Here is a 13,046-nt window from a genome sequence, read left to right on the forward strand (position 1 = left end):
TGCACGACGGTTTCTATTCTTTGGGCAGGTTTTATCGATTATTAAACACCTTTCTTCAGTTCACTCATCTCGCAGTTTTTTTATAAATAAAATACATATTCGTGTTCATTCAGTAGAGTTGAACTTTTCTTTCGTTAATACAACTAGTCTTTTCCTCCTCGATCAACAGGTGTCCAATGAGTCATCTCACCCTACGCTATGATAATTTAAGGCGATAATTTGGAACTTCAGCCGGAGACCCACGCGCAAGCATGCCTAAGCGAAGGCGTACATACCTTCGTCTTCCGTCAGGAGGATGCTTCTGTTTCCGAAGTCCGCTAGGCGAAGACACAGTGAAATAGAGATAATAAGAAGACACGCGTACATCATTATTATATTTCTGTAAACTATGTTACTATGTTTCAGTGTAATGAGTCGGCAAGCCCCAGGCATTGCGCAAAAGTGCTGCACCGAACAGAGGAAAGAAATTAATGCAATGTTTCTATGCGACTGACGAGACCTCTTGCAAAGCAACCCGAGCTTATTGCGAGATAGCTTGAGTTATTCGCTGAGTTCTGCGTCTTATAATGGACTTGTCACTGCTGCAGTGTTCCCGGTGGTGTCTTGCACAGCGCTTTTTTTTTTTTAAATCGGAAGCCTTATATGCCATAGACGAAAAGTGGCTGTAAGCGTCGGCAACGTCGTCGTCAGCGCGAGTAATGAAAACAACTATGCGATGACGTCAACTTAAGACGTCATCTCGATGTCACAGATCACCAAAATTTGCACCCGACGCCACGTGACCTAACGTCATCACGTGGCATCGTATCGTCGCTTGGTCAAAAGTGGGCCGATCCCGGAGGCATTGCAAAAACCACGTGGCATCCAAGAAAGCTTCCGTTGCCTCCAATCTCTGAAGCCGTGTAAAACCACGTTTGATGCAGAAAGCTTTCGAGAAGGGAAGGGGTATCAATACAATCGACCGAGAATTTAAAAAAACGTGGCTTTGGCCTGTGAGTCGTCTGAGGCAAATGCAAAGAGAACCATGGGACTGTTGTGGAACTCAAGAGGAAAACAAAGAGAATATGCGAGGCGCGCCTCCTTCTCCGAGGTGCTCCGCCCCCCCCCCTTTTTTTTTGTTTTTAATAGAACGACGGTTCGTTCGTTGTGTGAACCATGCAAGTAATACGAATCACCACGAACGACGACAGGCTCGTCAAAGCTTGTACCATTGTTTGAAATGTGTAGACCAGTCGAATGCGATGCCCGTTCCTTAACGCACGCACTATACAGCTTCAGAATGTGACGTATAAGTAGAGACAGAAGAAATCACCTTTTATGAAAGAAAGAAGGAAAGAAAGAAAGAAATGCGGCACGAAAGAAGGAAAAACAAAGAAGGAAAAGAATAAAGGAAAGAAATACTATATAAGTAGAAAAAAATGTTCATACGTACCCTCGTGTTCACTCGCGGCTTTTTCTGCTGCTGTTGAAAGAGAAAGGGTACTTAGTTTCATAAATGTACTTACGAATTGAGTACAACAGAACAAACGCATAGCCGCGCAAGTACATTTACGCCCATTGTGATGAGCTATTCATCGAAATCTTGATCACATGCTAATTAACGTAGTGAACACGTACTCACTTGAGACACGTCGAATAAGAGCAAAAAAGAACAAAGGAGACGACATGACGCTAGCACTTCGTCCTGTCTGTTTGCTCTTCCTCATCATTTATTTATCTAATTTAAGCTAACTAACTACTTCGTGCCAACTAGCCCGACTCTAACGGCGTACACAGCTGCCGACTTACCAGCGATGCGCGCGATCACAGAGCGGTAGGTGTACGTGGTGCCCAGAGCGGCGACAGCGAGCAAGACGAGGCCCGCGCACGCACCGAATACCATCACGGGCAGGAGCCACCACGAGCTGGAGGTGTCGACGTGCGTGCTGTGCGTTCATAACGGTGACGTCGGCGTTGTAGTGCCACAAGAACCACCATTGTGACTACATAACATAGTGCCAGTGGTGTGGTAGTAGTATTAAGCAGTAGCAGTAATAGCACACTGGTAAAACAAGAAGTAATAGTAGCAGTAGTAGAACTACTAGTAGTACCGGTAGTTTTACTAATGGTAGCAGTACTAATAGCAGTACTTGTAGTAGTAGTAGTAGTAGTAGTAGTAGTAGTAGTAGCAGTAGTAGTAGTAGTAATATAGTTGTAGTAGTAGTAGTATCAGCAGCAACAGCAGCAGCTTAGTGATTTCCTTGTACAAAATACCGATTAGAGAAGGGACAGTTCGATCAGAGTACATTGGATTTATTTACACTATTTACAGGCACTAGGGAATGCACTTCCGAACATCACAAGGGAAACACTTGAGCGGCCGTCCATACGTCTTTACTCGACCGCTCTTTCTCTTCTACTGACCCACTCCGCCACCTTTTGTACCCCCGGTAGCCCCTCTTTTCGCCCCATAAGCGAAAACAGGTGCTACGGAGGGGGGAAGGGGGTACAGGAGGCAGCGCTCTTGCTCTCTCCCCGAACAGGATCACTGAAGCGGTGTAACAGGAAATGGCTTTGTCGCCGAGTCCCCGTCAACAAAACGAGAAACCTGCGTCTTTCAAACCAGTAGCAGCAGAAGCAATGGACTTGGCAAATACCGAAGGGGACGCTAGCAAGTACTCTTGCTAGCTGGTACGTCCTCAGGCTTGCCATCAGTCTCGGGACGCCCAGTGAAGGTGCTCGCTTCGAGTGCCAACACATTTGTAGTCTGCAATCCTGGCATGGGTGTCGAATACGGTGATATTGAAAGAATGTACGAAGTTACGTAACAAGATGACTGGCAATCGCAGATCATTCTACTAGGCTCACTATCGGTGTAAACATTAAAATGCAAGCGTTATTTTGTTTAGAATTCGGTACGGCTAATTAGTGTAGGTAGGAGAATTAATAATGGCCCAGTTAACAAAGCGTTCTTGCTAGCCATGCTATTGCCAATAGCGTACCGTACTGCTTGCATAGCATGTCTAAATGTGGAGTCGAGATTGCACTCGCGATGCTCGGTCTCATTTCCACAGTGACACGAAACGTAACTCATCGTTGTAGATGATTCCGAGAAGCAGCTATACGTTGCGAACCTGAATTTTTGATGTTAGTTATATTATTCTTGTGTATTGTAACAACGAATAAAGTACCTACCTGGAATCTGAAAAAAAGAAGAACGAATGCAAATTAGTGAAGTACATCTAGTAGGACGTAACTCAACTTACAAACAATGTTAGAGTACCAGAAAAAATGCGTTTTCGCTTGCAAATTCTAACATTTTAATTTTTAGGAGCTTGCTCTTTAAGCTCGCGTCCTGTTCATTCAGTGGCCACCGGCGTGTACACTAGTGTTCTCTGAGAACACTTCTCCGGTCGCCTCTCCGTTGGTTATAACAATGCTCAATAGATGGCGAGCCGCCGCCAAAGGCGTCGGTTTTCGACGGCCCACGCGCTCGCCTTCTCGCGACTACGTCAACTTTGTTCCCGTGGCTTCGTAGGGCACGGCAGCACGTGACGAGTTCCTACGATAAGCTTTGCGCACCGGTACCGATATTCTCCCGAGCGCCCTCACATGCCTGCTCTCAACCCCGTTGAAGAACGCCTGGTAGTTCCGCGTTTGCCATTTATGAGCGTTAGGCATTTGACTCGCGGCAGCAGCAGCCAGCGTGGCATAAAGGGGCAGATGGTTAACGTGCCGATTGACGTGCCCAACGCTGCCTTCAACGTACACATAATGTGCTGGCTTGTTAACAAGCTTTCCAACGGAAATGGTCGCACCAAGAAACGTCCCGTGCGCCCCCAAGCAAGCTCCTCTAACACCATTCAATTTTTAGAGATATGGCGGTGATTTTTTTTTTGTAAATGTAGCCGTGATGGTAATGAATCAGTCGCAAAAACTCAAAAACTACTAATTTGTGGATGCACACATCAATGGTACCGAAATTGTTTTTTTCTTTCATTCCCTCTTTAAAGCATTCTTAGTTTGTTAGTACTGTCTGCCTTGCGAGTAATGTCGACGCATGTCATTTGACTTTTTTTTTTGTAAAGCACGTTTTGCTTGTTAGCACAAGTTGTCTTGCGAGTAAGCGATACCTGCGCATTACAACGTTGGACGTTTTCCTGTAAAGCGTGCTATGCCTGTTAGTGTAACTGCCTTACGAGGAAGCTATGTTAGCACAACACAGCTGTTTCTTTTTGTTTTCTAAATGCTTTTTTGTGTGTTAATACTACCTGTGGATTATTGGCAGCCCAACCTAGGGCGCGACCGTTGGGCAAATAAATTTTATTCAGCCCAACTCAATTTGCGAGAAAAATATGCCAACATAATGTTAGATCTTTTCCTGTAAAGCGTGCTTTGCCTGTTAGGTATAATTGCATTGCGAAAAAGCTGTAGCAATGAAACACGCTTTTTTTTTTTTAATTTCTCTTGTAAAGCTTGCTCTGCCTGTTAGTACTAACTGTCTTACGAGGAAGCTATGTTGATACAACACAGATGTTTTTTATGTTTTTAAGTGTTTTTTGTTTTTAATACTAACTGTTGATTCCTGGCAGCCCAACCTTGGGTGCGACTGTTGGGCAAATAAATTTTATTCAACCCGACTCAATTTGCTAGAAAAATAGTCCAACGTAACGTTAGATTTTTTTCTTTAAAGCGTGCTCTGTTTGTTAGAGACATGTGCACTGTGAAAAAGCTATAACAATGAAACACGTTTTTTGTGTATTTTTTTCTGTAAAGCGTGTTCTGCCTGTTAGTTCTAACTGCCTTACGAGGAATTTATGTTTATACAACACCACTATTTTCTTGTTTTTCGTAAAGTGTTTTGTTTGTTTGTTTTATATTACCTGTGGTCTCTGGCAGCCCAACCTCGGGCGCGACCGTTGGGCAAATAAAGTTTATTCCCCCCAACTGAATTTGCGAAAAAAATGTGCCAACGTAACGTTAGATCTTTTGCTGCAACGCGTGCTCTGCTTGTTAGAGATATGTGCATTGCGAAAAAGCTATAACAATGAAACAGGTTCTTTTTTTAAATTTTTTTGTAAAGCGTGTTCTGCCAGTTAGTACTACCTGCCTTGAGAGAAAGCCAAAACAACGCAGTACAAGTTTTAGGAAAATTTTCAGGTGCCTCATCAAACGCGAAAATTGACCGGCGTTCTGCATCGGCCTCCTCCTTCGGTTGCGTCAACACGAGTGATGCAAAAATGCACCATCACGTGATGACTTCACCATGTGACGTCATTGTGACGCCACACGTCTATAAAATGTGTGATTACGTCATGACGTCCTCGCAACTAATATCACATGATGGCGCATCCATAAGTCAAACGTAGGCACATCCTGAAAACAGTGCAAAGCCAGGTGAAGTTACCCCGATCTCGGAGGCTATGCAAAACCACATTAGGTGCAAAAAGCTTGTGGAGGGAGGCGGTGCAGGAATAATGCACCATCTTAGAAGAAAAAGAAGATGTATTTCGCCTTCCAATCATCTTAGGTGTGTGTGTAAGAGAACTGTAACTCTTTATGCTCTTTTGTAACGCTTGCTCTCATGTGCTGCGAAGGAAAGCGAACCCAAACAAGGCGCGTTGTGTTGTAGTTATTGCACGAGATTCGGAAAAGCAACAATTATGCTACATAAACATTTACGTCCAATATTCCCACCATAATGCAGAGCTATGCCTGAGAAGGACACACCATGTGTTGAATAACTTTCTAAATTTATTTCATAATTGTCGGTAACACACTGAAAAGTTAGCTATTACCCACCTGTGAGATAATTGTCGTCTGTGCTGACGCTATCCTGGTCGCCTATTTGAAAAAAAAAAAACGAGAAGATGGCGGCTTGTAATTATCGTTCTGATTAAACATCGTACGAAAAAAATTACTGACTAGTGTAAATATGTAAGCGGCTGGCAAGACCTTCTTAATATTCAGCTTTAGTTTAATACCAACACGTTATTTCATCGCTACAGCAACTGTTTCGAAGTGTAAAACATTGCTTTTATTCAAGCCTTGAGCATTATATGCGTGGTGTATGCATAAATGGCATGCGCTAGATGGCATTGTGATCGGTGGAGATAGTATACTTAGTTTTCAACACTATGTGACAAATAATGTTGCATTGGAGAAAACGATAACTATGTAGATGCTCAAAGAAATTAACCTTCAAAATGTTCGCTATCCAGCAAAGTGAGTGTTTCGCTAGAGCCAGTAGGTTGATAGGCGGTCTCTTGAAATTCTGAAATTTTTCCTCCTTGTGCTTGATGAGCACACACACGTTCGTGCGCTCCCATTTACACTTTTACTTCTGTAAAACTTCCTGCGTCGCTAACTACTTTTGGAAGAATCTACGCTAAAAATTTGTTAAACCTGAAGGATTCCAGTGTTCTCAAGGGTAACAGTTTAGACACTAGGGCGATAAAATTGTACACAATAAATTCAGTTTTTTTCACATTCGAAAACTAGGCACATAAGTATATGACGCGATCGATCTTATGTCAGAGTTTTTTAACCACCTGTCTAAACTGTCGTAATACTCACCCCAAAACACTGCTGAATAAAAAGAAATATCAATTATATGGTTTGATAATGAGGCTGTCAGCCAGGAAACAAACCATGGGCGCTCGCAAATTTCGTCATGTGTATTACTCATTGTGCTGCAAATAAAAAAGTGCGCGAGTTGTGAATGAATGATTTACTTTTCGTAAACCAATATCAAACTAGCTTTAATAATTTTCAAAAGTAATAGCCAAAATGTCATTGACTTGCAGCCAGCTTTATGATGAGATGTAATTTGATTACATTTAAGTTGTTTCAATTAGTAGTGCGGGTTAATTACTTCGTAGACGTAATCTTGCCTTCCATGTGCACTGAAAAGTGTTTATGCCATTTGTAACCTATATTGTTCCAGTACGAAAATTGTAGCCTTGACGCTGTTCTATCTCAACACTGCTTTGTTACGCACACAGCGCAGTCGGTGCGACCAGAAAGTGACGGGCGTTCACTATCTCAGAAAGGAAAACGACACAAGATAGTCGATTACGGTGGTGACTACAATAACAAAGGTAGTGTATAAGGTGGCCGCCCCCCCTCCTGCCCTAGTCACCTATGAGAGAGAGCGCGAAAGTCTGCCCCCATACATTGACTTAATGTGGTGGGTGAGGCTCTGCTACGAACCTTGCCCCCCCCCCCCCTCACCCTTCTCCCGGAGGGAAACTCTGCGCGGGCTTTCACACAAATTCCACAGGATGCAAAGGTTTCTCAAGGGTGTGACGCACATGGTTAAGAACGGCGCAAGAACACGATACGTAAACGATGAAAACGCAAGGATGGGCGCCGCACTCGCAACTCATCTTTATTCACGTTGACACACACTTATATACGTGGTCACACAAAAAGCCTAAGTAAGCCCCACCACGGTGGTCCAGTGGCTAAGGCACTCAGCTGCTGACCCGCAGGTAGCGGGATTGTATCCCGGCTGCGGCGGCCGCATTTTCGGTGGAGGCCAAAATGCTGTAGGCCGGTGTGCTCAGATTCGGGCGCACGTTGACGAACCCCAGGTGGTTGAAATTTCCGGAGCCCTCCACTACGGCGTCTCTTAAATCATACTGCGGGTTTGAGACGTTAAACCTCACATATTAATAAAGTCGAGGTAATGCAAAACACGCAAGATTTATTATGGATTGCTTACTCAAATACAATATTATGAGTGAAGATCCTCTTGGTCTAACCTTGTCCCACGTCAGGCGTAACTGGCAGCATCTCCGTACACTATAATAGACAGCGCTGTCACGTAGAAGTACATACAAACTGCAGTTTAGTGGCTATATTCTAGATTGCGCTGTATCACTACTCTCCGATTGGCTGCTGCGCGGTCTGTGCCTGGGTGCGCGGGGAACAAGTGCCTCTCTCAGTCTCCTGGATCGTCGCCGTTCGTGTCGGATCGTTGGTGGGCCATGGGCGGAGCGGAGCGGCAGGCGTGGAGGGCCGCGGCGGCTCGTGCTCGTCGCCAGACAGATGGACGCACGGATGGATGGACGGACGGGTGGACGCTTCGCCCAACTCATCATTCTTGCAGGGGGATGGACGGAATGCTGATACACGAGTTACTGTTAGAAATGTGCAAAGTGACTACTATCTCGCGAGTTGTCTGTTTATTACTCCTGGCGTTGATGCTGTTTCTTTTTTTTTTTCGAATTGAGGACTGCTTTCAACCACCTTTCATCCATCGCCCTGCAACAAGAAATTTCGTACTTGAGTAGGCAAGCACTATGAAGCTTGCGTGGTTTGTATTACCACGGCTTTTTGCGACCAATGTTATGTCTGGGAGTCCTACTCAAACTGCACTGGTTCGGCAGCGTATTCAAGTTCGTATCGTCCGATGGTTGTTGTGTCAACATCAACAGACTGGCTGATGCAACCAGCGAGCTGCTGTCTGACGCAACGGGCGGCAACTAAGGCACATGATGCAATCCACAGCATCTCTAGCGATGCGCCTGACGTAACCGACGGCAAACCCTCAAACAACGCGCGGGAATCTTCCTCGCCCATGGGTCCGATTCCAGCAAGCGACTCATGACGGTTCCTGAATGGAGGCTCCGAACTACTGGCTGGTGCGAGGGATATCCCCAGGGGCTATAAAAGAATCAAGCTGAGCGAAGAGACAAAGATGGGGTGGGGGAGCTGACGAATAGATCTCGGGTCATCGTCGCACTTCGGTGCGAGCCCAATCTGTCCGCCCAAGTGCCGAATTATGTTAGGCCTCTCTCTATACTGTACAAAATGTTGCCTTCTCGCCGTCGCCTTGTCCGCTCCGTCTATAAGCTCTGCGCAGATTCATCCGCCAGCTGAGACACCCGATACTAAACACCACGTACATATAGAGTCAACGCGAATCAAGATTAATTGCGAGTCCGGCATCCATCTTTGTATTTTCTTCGTTTGTGTACAGTGTTCTTATGCCGTTCTTAACCATGAACCCTCACGAACGTGCCCAACTGATACATCAGTGTGATGACGTACGCTCCATCTGCTGCGCTTCGCCGGCTCCGGCCGCGGCCAGTTGGATCTGCTGCTGCTGCTGTCCGCGCAACTTGTCGGCCGAGGTGACCCGGAATGGAGTCTTGGCACGCGGTGAACACGTGGCCGTCACGGCGGACGCCGGAAGCGGCCAGCGACCGACCTCGTCTTCTGCGGCGACAACGGCAATGTCTCTCGTAAGAAGACGCTAAAGTGGAACATTACTGAATCGGTTTAGACCAGCAGTTGGCAACCTGTGGCTCTCTGGGCAGTGTTATGCAGCCCTCGGCACGACGTCAAACTCCTCCCTCTTTTCCCTCATCACTTCCTATCTGAAAGCCGACATATAGCAGTTTTGACCTGAAATGGGACTTTCGCTTGTAACCCCTTTGGTGGATTGCAACGTCGTGACATGAGTGCTCGATATTAACGCCATTTCTTCAAGATTAACGTCAGCGTAGTGGCTGAAGAGGATAGCGGGAACTCAGGGCCATCTCTACAGGTAAAGATGGGGCAAATTTCCCGACCCACCGCAGTTCGCGTAAGTTTGAGCCGCAGCCTGAACGAGATTCAGGACCTGGGTAAAAGCAGGCATAGAGTTTCTCAATATACCTACACTAGAGGGAACTCTGGCGCTAGTGTCTATGGGAGCTGCAACACACGGCGCTTCGGCGAGCATGGGAATGATGGGTAGTACACACATTTGTCTAATTTTCGTACTGCTGGCCTGCTTCTGGCTCCGTGTGTGTCCGTGTGGCTTGAAACTAGTTTTTCATGAAAACATAAATTAGCAAATGTTCACCGTTTGCGCCTCACAACCTCATTCTTTTAGGCTTACCATTTCGAATTAAGTCACTAAGTTGAAAAGGGTTCGTTTTTTCTTCTTTCAATACAAAACTGAAACACAGCAATAAACATAGCCGCAAGTACGATTCGCCGCCCGCAAGTACGAAGACTAGGCAAATGTGTGTACTACCCATCATTCCCATGGTCACTGAACGATCGCAGCGCCAGAGTGCCCTCTAGTTAATTTTGGGAAACTCTATGAAAGCAGGGACGCCGCGCCTTGCGAATTCTCGGAGGCGTTCCACGTGAAATCACGAGGTTCGTCTTCAGTGACACTTGCACTATTTTGCCCCAAGACATGTGGGCTCCACCATTTAGGCCTGTTAAGTCAGTGTCTTCTGATTTTGTGTATTGTGATGTTAGTTAACAACGTCGTGAAACACCGTGTGCATCAACTCAACCATTTTCATGTGTATGCGTCTATACTGCAACACTGTCCTGTTTAGATGTTAAAGATGCGCTACACAAAGGTTAAAAGCCCAATATAGTGGCACTGAAACTTCTCCGTGAAGTAGTCTATACTCTCGCTGGCAGAAGGAAAGTTCTTAGATGACACGTTGTAATTAGGGCGATACGTGCTCGAAATTTTCTCAACTTGCTGCTTATATGTGCCTTTATAATTCGATGCACAACATATGTTGAATAAACAGTCGGTAATTTTGCGCTCCTCTTCAGCTCGTTATCGATATGCGCGAAACAGCCATGATTTCTGTGGCTTATCGACTGAGCATAAACTGACTAAACCATGCAGAAACCTGTTTCAGACAGCGGATGCGGGCAGCGCATCACAGATAGCGAGTTTCGGACGCCACCCGTATAGTATACGTTTACTCCACCTTGTGACGGCCCCCGAATGTGTGACAAGTTGTCGTTCACCTACCGGTCCTTCTGTTTCTGACATCCGGGGCACTGAGAGTGGGAGAGCTGACTCCAGGGTTGCCGTACCATCCCGGCGGGGGGCTCAGTTGCGCCGGGTTCGCGTTCACCGCTGAAAGGCGGCGTATGGGAGGAAGGAAAGAGATTATTTTAAACAGTTCCATAAACAGGGCATTGCTAAGCGTTTGGTCGAATATGATTTCACTTGAACTGCTGAACCTGACATACAGAGATAAGCACTTAAAAGAATTTTCAAAAAAAAAATTGTTGGCCAGTAGGCGGCAGTGTTGTAGTGTAATGTAATGAAGGACGTGTACTGAAATGAAGATGGCCTCGGAAGGTCAGTGCATGAACATGATGTTACGTTCAGCACGTTGTTTACTCAGAGTAAGCTTGCCCAAATTTCGCGAACAAGATGAAGTGTTAGTTTTACTTGCTTTATTGCTTCTTATACTCCTTCGTATCAAACCTTTTTATAACCTTGCCACGAACCTGACGCGATCGATCTGAAGAAGCGTGAGGCATCCTGACGGGAGGCTCGCGCGGTCACTGCGCTTCTGTGCCAGTTGTCACGCGATCACAAAGGGGACTGGTCAGCTTAGGGCTGGGCGGAGCCTACGCACTGCCACAAACGCCCCAGTATGTCGACGGCGCCTACCCCCTATTTACAAAATATGGGGTAGGCCTCTACCACATGTATCGTTTGTTTACTTGGAACTCTATACAGCTCGAATAGTTTCCTTTTCCGGTTATGTGATAGACTTTGGCGTTCGTGTATACGGACGGAACGAAGCATCCGCGCACTCACGGTCGCAGGAGCGGGACGCTCTCGACGAGACGGGCCGCGGCGAATCGTAATCGGGACTGCCTTCGTGGGAAGAGGACGACGAACTCTCGTACGACGAAGACGACGTGGACGGAGAGTAGGCCGCCCGTGAGACACGGTTTGCTGCTGCGTGGAGAGAAAAAAGTGACCGCGCAGCTTCTGCAGAATAAGTGAAAGTTGAGCTAGTTACAGGGATTTGTCTTGAAAATTTTAAGCAGCTAAGCACTATATAGTCGGAGCTGCTGCTCTAGCCCTCCTAATCCTTACTTTCTTTTCCCACGCCCTTGCCATAGCAATATACTATGTATAGCAATGTATTATATACACGGCTGTATAGACTACGACTTTTTTCTCACTTACTTTTTATCTTTCTAATTGATTGATTGATTGATACGTGGTGTTTAACGTCCCAAAACCACCATATGATTATGAGAGACACCGTAGTGGAAGGCTCCGGAAATTTCGACCACCTGGGGTTCTTCAACGTGCACCCGAATCTGAACACACGGGCCTATACAGCATTTCCGCCTCCATCAAAAACGCAGCCGCCGCAGCCGGGATTCGATCCGGCGACCTGCCGGCCTGCAGCTGAGTACCTTAGTCACAAGGCCCGGGGCGGGGCTTTTGATCTTTATTGCTGTCTATTTCTTTATTTCTCCGTCCTTCATTCTTTATAACTCGTTCTATATTTTTCTTTCCCTCATCTGCAGTAACGCAATCGTACGGTTCTTATAAGACCCTTATCTGCTACCGTGCCTGGACAGCCGAGTGGTTACAACGCTCGTTCTCGGACTGTGGGTGCCCAGGTTCTAATCCGTCCTCGGGCAAAAAAGAAAAAAAAAATCTATTTCGCATGCATTTTTGTTCGTTGAGCGGAGTTTCCGCCGAACGTTGGGCTCATTTGAACGCAAACATTCGGGTTAGTTAGTGGGTGTAGAACTTATGCATCGTACATCATAGCAAGCGCAGCGGAACAAACACACACACACACACAAAAAGAAAAACGTAAACGGGACGGGTGCTAGTTTGCCTAGCGTCCGTCCTAGGCAGGACGGGCGCTATAGGCATTTCTGTACGTCTGTACACAGCAACAATTGGTGTCGGCCACCCGTGAGTTACCTTAATTTTTCTGGAAAAATGGAAATAATTGGTATTTTCCAGATTTCTGCACACGCAGGAGTATTTGCGTACATAGGACGAATTTTCCTGCCGCCAAACCTTTGCTATAATAAACTTCGAGGCGTATGGGAACTCATCCACGTTGCACTCGACGTGCATTATTGGACGTTTTGGACGCTGCTACTCCCTCTATCGTTTTTTTTTGTCATTGTATAGGAAGTATGCACTTGACGTCATCCGCCAGGATCGCTAGCGTCGGGCTCGCCATTTTGGAGGTCCGCGCGTTCCCCACACGCGCAAAAGGCTTGCTACGCGCCGAGATCCGTAGGGCAATTTTGACGTCCTC

General features: G+C 46.2%; 1 protein-coding gene and 1 long non-coding RNA gene across 2 annotated transcripts in view; both read right to left on the minus strand.

The window, feature by feature from the left end:
* Positions 1-274: 274 nt before the first annotated feature.
* Positions 275-1,916, minus strand: LOC142774721 (uncharacterized). The gene is made up of 3 exons (XR_012886523.1): positions 1,789-1,916; positions 1,433-1,462; positions 275-317 (listed from the first exon to the last, which is right to left on the minus strand). It is a non-coding gene; the product is annotated as an uncharacterized LOC142774721 (long non-coding RNA).
* Positions 1,917-8,346: 6,430 nt separating this feature from the next.
* Positions 8,347-13,046, minus strand: part of LOC142774242 (uncharacterized) — a 49,470-nt gene continuing 44,770 nt past the window's right edge. The window contains exons 7-9 of the mRNA XM_075874631.1: positions 10,760-10,867; positions 9,037-9,204; positions 8,347-8,624 (exon numbers count right to left, since the gene is read on the minus strand). Coding sequence (XP_075730746.1) covers positions 8,347-8,624; positions 9,037-9,204; positions 10,760-10,867 — 554 coding nt within the window. The remainder of the gene's footprint in view (positions 8,625-9,036; positions 9,205-10,759; positions 10,868-13,046) is intronic.

Source organism: Rhipicephalus microplus, chromosome 10 (genome assembly GCF_043290135.1).
Source record: "Rhipicephalus microplus isolate Deutch F79 chromosome 10, USDA_Rmic, whole genome shotgun sequence".
Lineage (NCBI taxonomy): Eukaryota > Metazoa > Arthropoda > Arachnida > Ixodida > Ixodidae > Rhipicephalus > Rhipicephalus microplus.